We start from the raw sequence: 17,765 nt of genomic DNA on the forward strand, positions 1-17,765 counted from the left end.
ATTTCTCTCAAAATACTCCCACAAAGAAAAACAAAATCAAACATATTCTCACAGAATATCTGGGGCCAAAGCCTGAGGGCTCTGAACAAATGAGAAATTCTCATTTGCTTGAGACCCAGTGGTAGATGACTGCTGGTTGTATAAGTTGTCAAGGGGTAACAGCAGCATAAAAAGCTCTTACATGTCTGCTGGAAAGGCTGAGCATACTTTTCCTGCTGCTAAAAAAGAACATTTAGGGTACACCTCTTAATCTTTTGGCTTCATTCTCTTCGCACTGACACGTTCTGTGACTGCTGCTTTACCCCATTATTGCTGTGGGCTTCTTTGAATAAAACCACACCCTCTTTCTGCCACAGTTTCATATGTATAAAGTAACTAGCTGAAAGACAAGGAGTTCACAAAGAGTGACTTCTGCCTTGGGAAATGGATTTCCTACGGGACCTCTGTGCAGTCAGCAAAGGACAATTCAAAGCTGCATACTGAAATTTAAAGCCTCACAATTGCTCTTGGAGTCTTTTTTCTTCCCATTCACTACACAGAAGCCTGAAGAAGATATTGGTCCCTCTCAGTGATGTTCAGTCCTTGTGAGCAACACCAGAGAAGATCTCTCTTACTGCTTCTCTTGAATGCTAACAGAATGGCCTGATTTCTTTCTGGTCAAATAAACTTCATTTTCTATGGGGGAAGAAGAAAATCATGGATTCTACTGCTATTTAGGTAATTAATAGGTAAAATGTTCTTGGGCAGGAAAATAATTGTATAAGTTGACTTTTACTTGACCTGACTTCTTTCCCAGAACATTGAGATTGACTGATCTGTTAAAGGGAATGACCTTCAAGTACATAAAAGACAGAGCTCAGATGCAATCCATGAACCACCTCAGGTACAACACTGATAACCATTTTTTTTTTAAATTAAAGAAGTAATGCTGTCGGCAAAAATGCAGTTCTGTTGCTCCACAATGGCTTATGGGTCTGATCTGTTTCAGACATTTTAAACTGCATCAACACTTGGCACTGCTTCTTTATGCCCAGTTCTGAGTTGGATGCTTAAATGCTGCAAAATTTCATGGAAGCTGATCACCAGCGTGGTCAGTGGGAATGGGAGAGACATTTTTCCCACTATCATATAATCCTTGGAGTCGGAATCGACCTCTGAGGGACACCTAGTACAACTCCCCTGAAATGAACAGGAACACCACAGCTACATCAGGTTGCCCAGGGCCTTATCCAGCCCCGCTCTGAAAGTATCTACGGATGGGGCATCAACCAGCTGGTTATCAACCTATGGCTATTACATTCAACCTATGGAGTTTCTATGTTGACCACTCACCACAGGGAAAACTGAAATAGTACTAAAGTTCTTTTAGGGGACTGATAGATTATCAGACAGAACATTAACAATGTATTTAAAGACCATCAAACTCTGAAGCCTCTAAGTACTGTTATGATGTATTATCCCAGCCTTATGAATCCTCAGTTAACTGCAATTACTTTCAGTGTTTGTAAGGGTTTTCTGTTCTGCCTTTTTCTTAAAGATTATCTTGACTTCAGAATCCATTCCCAACATTACAACTATTACAATCAGAACTGAATTCAGACTGATCAAATCTTTAAAAATGAACAAATGGCATCACAAGTTGAATCTGTGCAATTCCTGGAACCAAGTATTTGTAATTAAATGCATTGCAAAAGACCTTTATGTATACATCTTTTATCTCTAAGCTATAAAAATCTCAACACTTTAAAAATCTTGCCAAGTCTTCTCTTTGTCTCATTTAGCTGAATAGGCAGATCCTTGTGAAGAAGGAAAATAGAAAAAAGCTATTCTGTTTTCACAAACAACTGATGACTAAGAGTTTCTCTCTTTCCTACATAATTCAATTAATACAAATCGATTCACAATTATAGGGCTGTATGGGAATGATCAAGAATTTCCTTTTATTTAATCTGAAAAGGCTTGGATTGAAAATCCCAGCAGAGGCAGCCACTGATACCCATATAAAGGAGCATTTGTATCATAACAGACAGCTGGCAATGTCTTGCTATTCCCTAACTCCCAGGGAGAAACCTAATGTCTTGCAGAGCACCACTGCAGAACCATTTCTTCTTCCTACTTACAGTTCATCCACGGACTCCTCAACACTCAGCTCTCTCCTTTATATGTTTTGCTTTCCAGACACAAGTAAGCATTATGTTTAAGGAAATGAAAGTACTTAATTGTGGTAACTAGCAGGTCAGTGAAACCATTGGGAAGATTAACTTAAATCATCTTATGTGCAATTTCTGCATGCCTCCCTTCTGTTGGTTTGGAGTCAATTATTGTCTCGAGAGCCATTTTACTCATTATTGCTTTTTCTCTGCAAAGAGACGCAGCTGTTTCTTCTCTATTCTGCATCGTGGGTACATTCAATTCTGTTTCATGGATGGCTACACCACTAACCTTGGTACTGGCAAGTATAAGATCTGACCATTTCCTCATATTCAAACACTGGTCATGGGGAAGAGGATATCTGCATGAAAGGAAACTGCGCATTGAGAACGGGGTAGTAGCTTTTAGATTGGCTTTCTCTATACAAATCAGGAAATGGTTCTAAATAAGTCCATGGTAACATACAGATACTTGATGTTGTACTTGCAGCAGAAATGCTGCCGCCCCTTTTTTATTTTACAGACTTCAACAACAACAACAAAAGAAAAGAAAGTTAAAAAAAAAAAGGATAGAAGAAGAGGGTTAAATGGCTGGTGTCTTCTAGGGCATAATGACAACTTGTGGTACAACATTAAAATGCCACCATTGTTATTGCAAAAGTCTGCTCAAGAAACCCTTCAGCTCTGATGGTGAGACCTCTCCAGCAGGATCTTCTCGCCTACTCCCATGCAGCTCATTCGTAGCACAGCTCAGGCGTGATGCTGACACTGGCCAGGTGGTATTCAGAACAAGGGGAAAAAGATGGGATAGTAAAGGTCTACTGGTCTTGCTCTTATCTTCATCATCGTTTGGTGGCATCTAATCCTCCCATCAGCAGTGATTTTTCAGGAACAAAATGTCCAACAGCTGAAAAAACATACAAGCTATAAACATTTTTTCTCAAAGGATGCAGCATGTAAAATAATGCCCATTCCTGTAGCACTTCAACTGCTATTTCCCAGGCGATTGTGATGACATTTTGGGGGGGAACCATGCTGAGGGGCAGACGGGGTTAGCTTCAGATGGCGAGGAGAAGAGTGGCACTTCTTTTCCTGCTTCTTTTTTGTTATTATTTTTTTTTGTTACAGACAGCAGAGACAGCCCTGCCTGCTAACACTGTAGAAGGTGATTCAGCCCTGCTGAATTCACTCCGGGTAGTTAAGAGACCCAGCTCTTAAGCTCGGCTGGAATAGGTAGCGTTTCTCAAACCAGCATGTGCCTGCGGCGGTGGAGCGCCAAGTGATCTGAGCGGGAAAAGCTGCGGTCACAGTCTGCACACTTGAATGGCTTCACTCCTGTGTGCTTGCGGTAATGCCTCGTCAGTTCGTCGGAGCGAGCAAACTTCCAGGTGCAGCCTTCCCAGGTACATTTGTAGGGTTTTTCTCCTGGGAGAGACAAAAGAAAGAGAGAGCGGGGTGGGAAACAGGTGGTGGCTTTTCCCTCATTGCTCTTAATCCCCACAACCCCCTCTGTAGGCTTCCCATGAACACCCACTGCCTAGGGGTTTCTTTAGGCCAAATTACACAATTACTGTGTACCGAATCTGCTGAATATAAGGAAAGGGCCTTGAGACTTATCATTCCTGTGGCATTCACGTGACTAAGAAAATCAGCAGGATTAAGGCACCAGTATAGATCCTACCTTGCAGGACTGATGTGGGGATTAGCATAAGGACAAAGGACTGTGTAATTATTTTCATGATTACTGTACAAGTTTGCTAGCCTCATGCCACCAGGCCACACCTTCACCCAAAATGGACAGCTTGCCCTGTTTTTCAGCACGTTATCAAAGAATGCCACAAACTTCCAATTATTTTTAGAAAGTTTGTGAAGGTTTCTAATTATTTGGATAAGCAACACTGCAGGACATTTCTTAGCAAGCAATAAAAATGACTGATCATTTCCCAAGGAAACATAAAAATTCAATCAGTGAAGTGTTCTCCTTATTTACTGCTCTCACTCACTTTCGCATGGAAGATGTTACCATGGAATGGTGTATCATTTTTAAAAGTACTCAGCTGCAGGACTCGCACGAAGTTGTTGATAATATCCAGTTTACTTCAATGAGATCAGACTTGAGCTAAGAGCAGGTTTTTGGAAAATCCCACCCTCTGCTTTTTATTTGAAGTTAAGCATCATGTACTGCTTTAGCTTCTGTGTTGCACAATGCCACAGGAGAAGATTAATATGGCTGATCCAGACTTTGTGTTTTGATGAAAGAAACTGCTATAAAATCCCACTTTTGTCATCTTTGAAGGCTTTTCTTGTTTGGGATTTTTATCACCGCTCATTAGTGTCTACAAGTTAAATGCTCCTGGGAGTTACCTTCATCCCACGGTTGAGCATGCTTCAAAACTGAGGAAGAGAAACTGTGTGAGGTCCACATGTGTGTTCCCTTGGTGTGTCAAAAGTGATTTCTTACCTCCCCTTCCTACACCAGCTAACCACAAGCAGGACAACATAAGAGCATCTCTGCAACAACTGTTTCCTTCGTCAGACACAATCATTCCTAAGTTATTATCGTTTATGAATCATAAGCAGCTTGCAAGATGCTATTTCAATTTTACGAACCGGTGATGCAACACTGGCTCTGTCGTAGGCAGCACCTTCCTCCAAGCATTTCTGAAAGTCAATAAATGTTTTGCTGAGAGCCCAACGTTTCAAAATCACTGCAAAGTTCGAACAGGTCTGAGAAGCCCAGCTGAAATAGACACTGCTGCCTCTGTCAGGAAGTCAGATGTTGTACAGGCTCTGGCCACCCGTACGATTGTCAGCAGCACTCGAGCTCACTGGGGTGGTACCTTCTGGGCTCCATCTGGGACGCACTGCAGTTTTGGTGTTGGATAGGGTAAGAAACTGTTGTCGTGAGGAGAACCCAATGATCCAGGCTCCAAGGTGACAGAATCATTGAATATGCAGGGCTGAAAGAATCAAATCCAACCCCTGGCCCCGCACAGGACTAAAATCCAAACCCTCTGTCTGTGCTGTCCCAATGCTCCTTGAACTTTGGCAGCTCAGAGCTGTGACCACTGCCCTGGGCAGCCTGTTCAGTGCCTGATCGAGGGTGATTGGTGCCGAAACCTTTTCCTGACACTCACACTGACCCTCCCCTGACAGCTCCATGTTGTAATGCAGCCGCCATGAATGCACCCCTCGGCCTCCTCTGCTCTGGGCTGAACACACCAAGGGACCTCAGTCTCTCCTTACACATCTTCCCCTCCAGATCCTTCATCATCTTTGTAGCCCTCCGCTGGATGCTCCCTAATAGCCTGATGTCCTTTTTAGGCTGTGGGACGCAGCCCTGCCCACAGTGCAGGAGGTGAGGCTGTACAGGACAGAGCAGAGTGGCACAGCCCCTCCCCTCACCTGCTGGCGGTGCTGGGCCTGCTGCACCCCAGGGCATGGATGGTTGGCCCCTTGAGCTGCCAGGGCACACTGCTGGCTCACATTCAGCTTGTCGTCAACCCAAACTCCCAGATCTCTTTCTGTAGGGCTGCTTTTCACCCTCTACTCCCCTAGGAGCTGCATGGCAGACAGCAGATCTCACACTCTTGCCAGTGACCAAGTGCTACAGAATGTGCCCCGATCTGCCACTGAACTGTCTTGCATATGTGCCCTCACCACAGATGGTGGTGTGAAGCACTGTGCAATATAATTCTCCCTGTGTGACCTGGCAGGTCTACCCAAATCGCCTCATCACACAGCATGAACAGTTTATAAGTGGAGCGCTTGTTGCTTCCAGTTTTAGCATAAACATCCTTCTTTTGAAACTGCGATCCTGCCCCCATTGCTTTCTTTGACTATAGAAACTTTGAGAACAAAGCAGGGAGGTATTTTCTATGCACTGGATTCTCACTGAAAAAGATCTGAAAATCTGTGACTCTAAGACCCTTCCCTGCAATAGCCACTGTGGTACACAAAGTCACAGATCCTTTTCTGTGGTAGAAAAGCAGTGGGAAAACCTGATGCGGGAAGCGATGGAAGATGAAAGAAATACCAGAACTAGTTTGTTTGTCCTTTAAAAGAGTATCACTGTGGAGAGGAAACGAAAGCCAGCTGATGGGAAGATGTGAGCATGGGTCACTCAGCTGAAGTTCCCAGGTGTTGCTTTGAGCCTTTCTCCTCAATGAGTCCGGCCTACCCAGCCCCTACAGAACTATGTGCAAGAGACAGGACTAACTGCATTCCTCTCACACTATTTACACCGCTGACGGAAAATATCTCTTACGAGTTCAACCCAAGGAGACCTTTCATTATTTTCAATTATATATAGATGTACAGAGTAAGAAAGAAAAAAACAAGACAATGCAGTCTTACTCTAATGACATTCAGTAATATGCACCTTAAAAAAAGCCACTGTAAAAGAAACTTTGAAATCCAGATATAGATAATGATAACACTTTACACAAACCTAATTTTTAGGGGAAAAATTGTAATGTTTCTTTTCTGTTAAACTCCTACATTTTCTGTGGTTCATTACATGCTAGAAAAAATAAGTTCTTATTCATAGACAATACTACATTAATTGTGAATCTTTTACTTGGTAACATCCCAAGTCAAAGTCAAACACTCAACCATTTCAACTCAGGCACTTCTGCCTTGTGCTAGCACTTGAGTTTAAATATCTAAGACACTCTCAAGTTCAAAGTACCTCTTGTTCTTCAGCTCCTTCAACAGCTCAGCAGATGCCAGAGTATGGGCCTCAGAGTTACTGCCACACACCGAGGCACTCAAATGCTCATTCAGCTCTAAGGAGCAAAGGCAGGCTCCTTGCCCTGAGTAGTGGAAACGTGGGAATGGAGGAGGAGACAAAACAGTGGACAAACTCTGGAAAAGAGCAGGAAAGATAGCTGCAGAAAGAAACTAAGAACCTACAGTAATTAGGGAGAAAAAGACAACTGGAGAAAGAAAAAACACCATTAGCTAGTTTAATCTTCTGAATTTGTAAGGTTTTAGACTTGTAGAAGGAGCCTGTTTAAAAGCCTGATCATTTTCACAGGAGTTTGCCCTCTGCTTCCCCACCTGCCTTTGAAAACTCTATTACTTGGTCCTGAAACCTGACAAAATGATCCCGAAACAGAGAGAAATCACATCCTGGTGGTACTTTGAATCTTTGCAACAAATAGACAGTGAACAGTATATCCTGACAGTCATTTACACCAATCAAGTGAGACTCAGGAGCATGAGAAGGTTCTCGTAGGCTGTTCTCTGTAGAAAATGAGTGTTTTCTATTGTCTTGAGGGGAAGTTAATTAGAAAGTTTTAAATGTATGACTCAATGCCCTGGATGGTACTAGTCATTTTTTAATCTTCTATTAACAAAATATCTGTTTCTAAGAGCCCTCCGAAACACTGCCTTTTCTAATCCAGATGCCACAATCCAAATTAGTTTAATTACTATTACTATATTAATTTTCCTACACTACTGTGACGCCTCTCACTTAAGCACATAAGAACATAGTTGCAACGGTTACTCACAAAATCTCTCTAAACTCAGGCAAATAATGAATTAATAGTGTTGAATGATGACCATTATTTAGTCAGTATTCATGTCTAACTTCTGGAAGATCATTCATCCAAGGAAATAAATCTCTCTCGAACTTATACTTCACTGTTCAGTTACATTCACATACTCCACAGAAAAGATGTCATATTTTGATACCAGCAAGACATCAATAATTTTCCACTGCCCATCAGCTAGTTGGTATCACAGTAATTGATGCTTCAAGGGAAGGTGCAACAAAAGCCTGATGTGAAGAGTAATGAGGCGTGCTGCCATCATGGAAACTGCTCAGGAACTCCATGAAGCACAGCTAGGCTTGCATTCCCTAAAACTTCTTCGACTGAAATTGCAGATACTCTGTTGTGCACTTGTAGTCCCTTTCGTTTGTGTATTATTTAAGCATCGTTCATTCATCTGTTTATCAGGCTTTTGGCAATCATGCTAATGAGTAATGATGAGGTAACTGTCTACTACCAGGACAGAAAACATCCCAGTCATCTAGCAGTGACCCTATTTTACTCTGACATAAACCCCATTCTTTCTTTGTTATTCTAGGTGATGTCATGTCCTTTCCCAACTATGTCCCATCTATCTTCTTTTTCTCCATGTAACTCTCACCACGAATCTGAGTTCTTACTTCTCTGTGGCCTCTTCTGCGATGGTATTCATCATTCTGAAACAGTGATAACATTTTTACTTCAAGTACGATTCACCTAGAAAATATCCTCAGAGGAACGTTCAGGGTTACAGGCTTAGCCACCTAGTCAGACTTTTCTGCCTTTTAGCTCTCATTATCTTGTGAAAGAGCCACATGTTAAAATTCCATTTATTATGATTATTTTTTTTAGAAGGAAAAAGTTTGCAAAACACTTGAAATGAAACTCTGTTTACAGTTTTGTGCAGTGTTTCCAAACAAGGAGCGTGGGAACACAAGGGAGATGCTGTCCCTCGCTCCAGTCACAAACTACAACGGCTTAAGCCAAACTTACATGGTTTAACAGGTGGCTCCAGCCCAGCTCTGATACTTAGAGTCACATCCTTACACATTCCTTATTCAGTTTCTATTGTCATTACTCTTGGAGGAGTATTCCCCACAAAACAAACAAACAAAAAAAACCAACACAATAGAACAAGGTCATAAAGACTCAGCCCGCAACAAGTTGAAAGAAAACAAACAACACAGCAACCATGCCTCTGCCTATGTGTGATGATGTTACATATTTTAGTTGAAGTCAACAGGTCTGCAATTCTGCAGGGTCAGGACATCTCAGTGCTATTCCTGGTTTGGTTTCTGCTATGGAAATACTATGCAATGTGTGTGCAGCACTATGTAAAATATACAGTGTATAGTGTTTATGTCAACTGGTTTCAGCTCCCACGTAAACACCAGAACCATTCTAAAACACGTACTGTGAGACTGCAAGAGGGGAAATCATAAACTGAAAACCACAAATAATGGCTAATTAGATTTTGCATTTCTACTAAAAATTAGTGATTGCAGCAGAAAAGAATCTTTTTACAGCAAAAGCACCATCTTACAAAGAGCGTCCTCACACACTCCTGGCAGGAAGACTTAGCTTTTAGACACAAGGAAAAGGGAAAAGTGACAACTCTTATGTTTTGTGTGACATTTTTATTAGTATTATTTTTTAATGAAAAAACATCTGAGCACTTATAAAGCACTTTCCAACTTCAAAGTGCCTTGAGAAACCATCGTTTTACAAAAATATATTAATACTTTATAAAAGTCTGGCTTCATAATAGCACCACGTAACAAGTACTGCATCTTCTGCAGGTAGGAAAACCAATGCAGCCTTCCCAAAACTGCACAGAAAGTGAACAGCAGTGTATTAGGAACAACTTACTTTCTGTACGAAGACCACTAGATCTCAGTTCCACCCCTTAAAGCGTTTGAAATACTTTGAGTCATCTTGCTTCGAAAGCCTAATTCAATCCGGTCTCTTTCAAAAGGTGATTTTGGATCTCTGTTTCCAAATGATCTTTTCAGCGAATATAGTGAATTTGAATTTCGTTTCAGTATTGTTGAAATATGCAAATAAATTATCTTTCTGGGAAGAGATTAAAGTTTCGTATCAGTTGAGCAAGTCTGGGAAAATAATTTCTACGAGCAGAACAGGATGTACTGCGCTAATTGTGACATGTCTTGAAATTCAGGTTTTTTACTCCTTGTCCTCAGGTGAAGCAAAGGGACATGGTTACTTCATATGAAAATTGAACAAAATGACTCCTTCAATTCAAAAGCACAGTGACCATCTGCACTCTTAAACAACAGACAGAACTTCATCTGATTTCTGTCAACCTTAAAAGCACTTACGTTCAAACTCTGCTTCTGATAATTCAGACCGAAGTCATTTTCTCACATCACAACATACAAGTATCCTTCATTTCTCTGCAGTGTTGATACTGGGTGCTGTTTGCCACCCTGGCTCATCTTGTCACTCCCTCTGCAAGACCAGTACTAGTTCAGGACTATCATCTATTTCCCTTTCTTGCACATCGTTCCAACACTCTTTCAGGTTCAGCTTCAGTTTACTGCTACTCTATACAAATCCCAGCAGAAAAACTCTGTTTCCAGGCTCACAAAAATTCTCTATAACTCCACCTCTCCAAATTCACCTCATCATTCTCAGCTCTGTTCTGTCACTGTACACAGAGAAGGAAAACAAACAGTTAACACATGAAGCTTCTCTTCTACATTTTCTCTGTTTATGGCTCTGCAGAGAGACTTTGTCCTTTGACTGGACATACCTAGTACTATGTGAGAAACGAATTAACACTCTGGGACAAGGATTGGTTCTGTACCTTACCAAAGACATGGCTGAAATAAAGCGATAAACGCAATGCTTACTACAACAGTAAAAATAACTTTTGGAAATGTTAAAGGCCTCTTCCTGTGAATTCAGGGGTCAAATCAAATCCCAACAACAGGTATCAAACAGCACTTATTAACACTTCCTGATCATTTTTTTCCCATATGTCAAGGCGCTTTTTGCGCATATATGTATGCACACACATGCACACCAAGGTATATCCTTATATATATATATATATATATATATGTATGTATGTATGTATATACATCTGGAGCAGAAGAGGGCATGGAAATTTCCTTCTGCTCACCAGTCACAATATGGGACCATCAAAACTTCCGTTCCCTGGGTAGTGATGAGACTTTTCCTCTTACGGCAACGTCCACTCAGAAAGGAATTTGGGAAAGGTGATGCAACAGGCCTCTACTTACATCAGCAGCCAACTGCACACAGGGTGGTAGCACACCTGCATACTGACTTTCTTCATCTAGGGTACTGCTGGCCTGGGGTTTTGTCTGGATTCCTCAAATAAAACACTGTTTTTTATTTGTGGTCCGTAACTGCAAGGGAGATGTCAATTAAGTGACACTTCCCTTTCCATCTGCAAGAGCTGTGCTGCTGATCCTCCTCCCACCGCTCCTCCTGGATGCTCCAGGACTTGCTCCACCATGCTCAGCAAGAGCAATATTGATGCTTCATGGAATGATAATGAAAACCAAAACAACAACAAACAAACAAACAAACAAAAAGCCCCACAGAAATAATAATAATAAAAAAAAACAACCAAAAAGCTCCAGGGGATGCGCTTTGCCTCATTTAGAGGGCAGCACCCTAGTGTGCCACTCCATATACAGAATCAAAGCAATAGAAAAAATACCTCCCCCGAAATTTACTGTCTAAGTAACTGAACTGCAAATAGCACTGAGTTTTCCAAATGTAGAGATACCAATTTTTATCACCATAAAATGCACAAGAATTATATACACTAGTAAAGAAAAATATTAACTGACAAAATACACACGATGAGGGAAAAAAAGTCTGGGAAAAGATCATTAGTTAATGTAACCAAGATACCACTAAACTTCATATTCTGTGTAGAGACAATACTGAAGTGTAGAAAAGAACCACCTGTCCTTCACAGGAGTCATCTCATCTTTCTCTTTTCACAGGAAAGGAGAAGTGCTATAGAATTTCCCCAGTTTTCTGCCTACTTATTTGCAAAAGGTGAAGATGGAAAACACTAGCTTTTAGTCTCTGCTTTTTTTTTTTCCTTCTATGCAAAGGAAAAAGCAAACGGGGAAAAAAAAGGAAATTTGACTAAAGTATTAAAGCAAAGGCTTTTGTGAAACTTACTTGCAGATACTCTCCAAAGACTTTGCTTCTGATCAACAGGCTGCCCTGCAAAGGACAGGATGGGCATGAGCAACTCCAGATGCACTTCACAAAGGACATGTGGGGATCAGCAGTAACAGACGTTTCAGCAGCAAGTTGCTATCCTGTTCTCCGCATGGGATTGGAAGAGTGGGCTGCAAGAGTTAACATCCCTGGAAGCTCTGTGATTTGTTATTTACTCCTCTAGGTCTGGGTGCATCTGGGTGCAACATCTGGGAAAGCACTCTGGAGGGAATGGGATTAGAGAGGTCTTTCTCGCCTTCATGCCACTGCAGGGCTACACAGAAATGGTAGACCACAATCATGCCTGAGACCTCAGATGAACTACAGTTCTTTGGAGGTAGAATATTAAGAACTAAATGGTTCACTTAGAGAAAATTCTATTCTGCATAATGAAATCATCATTACTCCCTTGTGCCACACACAGACAAAACACATATGCACCCCATATTTACAAAGTCAAGGGGCATGGTTGCAAATATTTTTCATAACCTAGAGACTGAAAGCAATCACAGACACAATTAGACTTGCTTTCCCACCAAAGTGCCTTGGAATAACCATGCGGGCACTCGTCCATATCGGCACAGCATCAGACCTACAATGCAGAGAAACGACTCCCTGTGTGTAAGGTGAGTTCAGAGTTTGCAAAATGCGCCAGAAATGAAATCATTTAACTTTCCAGAGAGCAGCTTTTGGAAGAGAACTGGATGTACAAGCTCCCTGTGGTATGGACACCTGCCTGCAAGTAGCTGGATTCGGACAACTATTTCAGGCAGCTAGCAGAGGTTCATATTTCTGAACATCACCTTACCAGGATGTGGTGGCATCGGTGAGTCTGCCTTCATACCCTGGTACGTATTCAAAGAGCAGACACCCTATTTTAATAGGATTTTTCAGATACATCACAAGTTCTGTTTTGAAATGTGAACCCAGCAACATCAGTAAGCTGAGGCTTCTGCCGTCCTGGTTTAATAATTTGTGTTTCTTCTAAATAGAAAACGCATGAAGAAAAAGCAGAAAAGCTAGACATGAAGATTTCCGTGGAATACACTGGTTTCCACATTGGGAAGCTCTACTGCTTACGAAACTGGCAGTAAATTTTAAACACTACAAGCAAATTGGTTCTTAAAAAAATAAAAGCATCACCCGATACAAATAGAACCTATCTCACTTAAAGCATATTGCTTTCATAATTGGCTTTGTTTAACATCTGGAACAGCACGGGAACCTGCTGCTACAGCTTCTTTCACTCATCAGGTTTACATGCAGGAGGAAGAGTTCTGGGATAAGAGCCTACAGAGCACGTAGCACATGAGACAGAAAAGCTGGGCTTTTGAAGGGAGAGTCTGGAGGGCAGGTGACAAAGAGACGTTAATTTTAAAGCAGGCCAAAAATGTACACAGTTGAAGTCAAATCCAAGAGGATTATTTTAAAAATGCTGCTTCCTCCCAGTACTTGTCTAAAGAAGGGATTACAAACCTGGAACATATAGCTAGCAAAAGGCATTACACAGCCTTTAAGAAAACAACAGGTAATGAATGGAGTTTTAAAACCTACAGTGCAAAAATAACTTTTTTGGTGCCTCCGACTTCTTAAGTCTGCTCTGAAATTGCTGAAAGGAAAAAATGAACAAAGACTAATGACAGAGGCCCTTTCATATTAAAATAATATATGGAGCAACAGTGAGCGAGAGGAATGCAATGTTTGAAAAAGCACAGACTAAATAAAACACCCATGTACTCACTAGCCCTCTCTCCTCCAGGGTGGTGCCTCAACCCAGTGAAAAAGGAACTTCTCAGGGAGGAAATGTCATTTTCTCAGGTACAAAATCACATTTCTGAGATGCTTAGCGTCTCCATGTAATGCTGGGGAGAACACCCTGACACTGACAAGTAGGTTTCATTACATCTGCTGCAAAGGTATTTGCTCTCATATCTCAGGAATGATATAGGCGTTGATCAAGGACAAAACCCTGAATGCTGAAAAAAAATTATTTGGCCCGGGGGCTGCATTCAGCATGACTCTGTGAGCACAGCCCCAGCTCCTGCAGCATGGGCACCAAGAAGGGCGATTTGCACTCTGTGTGAGATGGGGCTCATGGATGAACAGCAGCAGTCACAGCCCTGTGTGAGCCTCACAGGAGGCCCTTCGGATAAGGGCCTTCCTCCACCCATCGGAGGCAGGAGCAAGGCCACAGTTGTGCCTATCAGAAACCCACCCTACCTTACACTTATGGACTGAATCCATTCTCACTTCTCGTCTACAGAAACACCCCAAGCTTTTGCTGCCAGTGACCCCAGGAAACAACTCTGCCACATTCCTCTAGAAATTAGTAACTAATGACTGAAAATAGAGTTTCAAGGAAGTAGAAAATGCTGTTTATTCCTGCAGTGCTGGCTATAGGGAAAACACTATAGAAGTGAGAAGACAGAAAACAATCTCTGTTGTATCAGATATTGTAAAATCACGTTCCACATAACCTTAAAGTAGGCATCCTATTTCTTTATTCAATTCTTCAGGATTATTCACACATTTTAAACTCCTTGGGCACTTGCATATGGTAAAAGAGTGGTCACATGAAGCTAGAAATGGATTTGGCTCTGAGCAACTTTAAATGTGAAATCCAACACAAATCAAAATCCCTTTAAATAACGATGTAGTTAGTGGGTTAGTTTCTCAGGTCATACTCCCCGTGCTAGGCACCGCTTTGACTGTGACGCATTCACACCACACAGTGTACTCCACACACTTAGAAGAAAGGGAAGAGCTTTAAATATATACTCCACATGTACTATCCATTATACGTTTCCAATCTCTGTGTTCTTCGCCAGGCCCCCTAGCAGACAGGATAATTTGCTTCTTCAATTTACATAATATGGCTCAAATTTACATGTTCTGTCTATTTAAGAGGAGACAGATGATGTCTATGAAAACTGGGTCACAATATGCAAAGGTTAGCTCTGGTTCCAACTGGCCTGTCATTCAGGTTGAAGTAGGATATTACAAACTAGGATTTATAGACCGGGTAGCCTCTGGATCAGAAGAGAAGATGCTGGCCAGAGGAACAGCTTGCCTCTGTCAGGTGGAAGAACTTAGGAGTGCACATAGCACTTGCCTTGGGATGTCACCCACAGCAAGCAGTGCAGAGATGGACTTCCTCCAGTGTCTCTGCAGGCAGCTAGAAACTGTCACTGTTCTATATACACACTTTCTATTATTTACTGCATTTTATACCAAGACAACTGAAATCATTACGAATAGAAATGGCTTTGTGTGTTTTTCCTGTGATAACTGTCATGTATCCAAAAGGTATTTTCACTTTTTTGGGCCTCCTTTACCATGTTATGGCGATTAGCCTAGAGGGTCCTGGGTGTCTTTTCTTACTCTCCCTTTTCCCTCTCTTAAAGCTCACTTCCTTGACCTCTCATCTTTCCATACACAACCTTTATTTGCCACTACTATGCTGACTGAAGCTAATATAATAATATGAGGGCTGTTCCAAAGTAGCACCTCCTATCTTAGGACGTTGGCTCACAACATCAGAGGCAGATGTTGGTGGTATGGCAGCAGAGGCTGAACCTTCCCACTAATATTCTGTTACATGTTGCTGCTGTGTGACAGATGGCAGCAGAGGGGCAGTTTGACGGAAGTGCATCTGAAGCAATGGTGTGCCACTGAATTCCTCTGTGCTGAAAAAAATTGCACTCTCTGATATTCCTTGAGGCTTGCTAAACTTTATGGAGACCAAACAGTGGATGTGAGCACAGTGAGGTGGTGGGTAGTACATTTCAGCAGTAGGGACAGTGACCTAAAAGACGAACCACATTCTGGATGGCTATGCAGATTTTTACAAGTGCATCACGCAGACTCCTGTTCATCACTGGCAAAAATGTACAGCTAATGGTGGTGACAAATACTGTTTTATTGCTGAGAATTTTCTCTATCAAACAATGTAATTGTGCTCTTTGTATCTGTTGTAGTTACCAATGAAATAAATAGAAGGCATTATTTTCCAAGTGACCTGCATACATACTTGAGATGTATTATGCCACCTGAGACTTTACCGTCCTCCACTGACCTAACATGATGGCTTTGTGCATCCACCTTCACCACCTCTAGCTCACTTACCTAATTTCATTACAGTTACAGATGATTAATTAAAAATTGTCACATGAAATATTGCAGGGAAGTTGCAAATATTTCTGAGCACTTCGCAGCTTTTCAGTGCCATTTCAGAAACATCCAGCCAATTAGAGAGAAGGCTGAGATACACCTTTGAATTTATGGCATGAAAATATCTGCATACTTTTTGCCAGAACAATGAAATCTTTGACATTTATTGCCAATTTTAAAGCTGCAAGGACTTCCAGTTTCATCAATATCACAGATGAGATATTAAAATCTAGTTTTGAAAACTCAGGTCAGTTTCTCAATAGAAGAAATGATTTGCCTTTTCCATTTATATAAAACATAGAAGATTTTCATAACCTCTGCTTCAAAGGAAGAGAGACCGTAGCTCTTTCATAGGCCAGGTCTGGTACAAAAGGAAACATCAATTCTTCAAGATAAATGTAAATTTTGGTGGTAGAACAAAACAAAACAATACAAAAACAAAAAATATAGTGGAAAGAACCAGTATTGCTTTAGTCTGAAATGCTCAGCTGCCCTACTAGAAGCATCAGTGGCAACTTTAATACCTCCTAAAGGACCTGAATTAGCAATCATATATCATTACATATACATATCATAAAATAATGCTATAGTTTGTTTTTTTTTCCCTGTTCGTCTTCAAATCAAAAGAAGAAAACTAAAGAAAATGAGTTCCACTCGGGCTGTACTGAGCTTGCAGGGATAGGAAGTTTCATTAACGTCCTGGGTTGCCTATGCTGAACACAACATGGACTCATGCAGACCAGGAATACAACCCAAGGCTGCAAACTTTCTGATTTTTAAGATTATTCCTTTATAGAATCACACATTAGTAATTTTCTTTACGATCACTGAAGAAGAAACTAACTCAACACAACCTCAGTGAGCCAATTTCTCACCAAATTCCCCTTGCAAAAAGAGTTGATAAACTCGAGCTTCAAGACTGACAGTGAGTCCAGAAGGCTCTCCATCACCACTGATACCTCTTGATAGCTTTATCTGACGATTTGGCAAAACAGCAACAAGAACTTGATACTAGAAAGAGAAATTCAATAGCAAGTGTCTGTGATTTATGAAATGCTCCAACGATTCCTGGTTTCACTTGCACGTTTCCGAGTTTCAGAGCTGATGCACAATTCAAGGTCGCCCCCCAGTGGATTCCACACACTGTGCTAAGCTTTGAGAAGCTGAGAAGTACTTGGGTGCCACATGATAGCATACCAAAAACGAAGAGAGACTCCAAGAGAACTGAATGCAACGGGTACTGAGTATGACGTTTTGTTTCCAATTTTAATTATGTTCAAGTGAAATTTACTTTCCAATCAATAAAGTTGTTTATCCCATCAAAAAAATCACGATTTTTCTTTCGATATCCAAATGAACGTTAATGTGTATGAATTTACTAAGCACGTATAGTAAATGAAAATCAGTTTTCAAACACATCCAGCACAGCTAAAAAATTCTCAGCACAATCAGTCTGCCTAAAAAAAATAAAAAATAAATCAAGATTATGCAATGCTGAGTTTCTGTGATTCTTTCTCAGAAAGTTTCCTATTCAAACGTGCTCACCCTTGCGTGCATAGCTGTCATAATTCATTTATACCTATCCAAAACTGCACGCTAATTACTGTGGGTCATACGTGAATAATTAACTTATTTTGCCTGAAGCAATAGTACAAACCAAGATAAAAAATGTAAGATG

General features: G+C 41.1%; 1 protein-coding gene across 3 annotated transcripts in view; it reads right to left on the minus strand.

The window, feature by feature from the left end:
* Window positions 1–1,366: 1,366 nt before the first annotated feature.
* The window catches only part of KLF12 (KLF transcription factor 12), a 233,455-nt gene continuing 217,056 nt past the window's right edge, over window positions 1,367–17,765 (minus strand). For all 3 annotated transcript variants that reach the window (XM_065744044.1, XM_065744042.1, XM_065744043.1), the window contains one exon: window positions 1,367–3,575. In XM_065744044.1, the coding sequence (XP_065600116.1) occupies window positions 3,394–3,575 (182 nt within the window). In that variant the 3' untranslated portion in view covers window positions 1,367–3,393. The remainder of the gene's footprint in view (window positions 3,576–17,765) is intronic.

The sequence above is a fragment of the Cyrtonyx montezumae genome, unplaced genomic scaffold (assembly GCF_038088225.1).
Source record: "Cyrtonyx montezumae isolate F1298 unplaced genomic scaffold, pur_monq_1.0 scaffold_3, whole genome shotgun sequence".
NCBI lineage: Eukaryota > Metazoa > Chordata > Aves > Galliformes > Odontophoridae > Cyrtonyx > Cyrtonyx montezumae.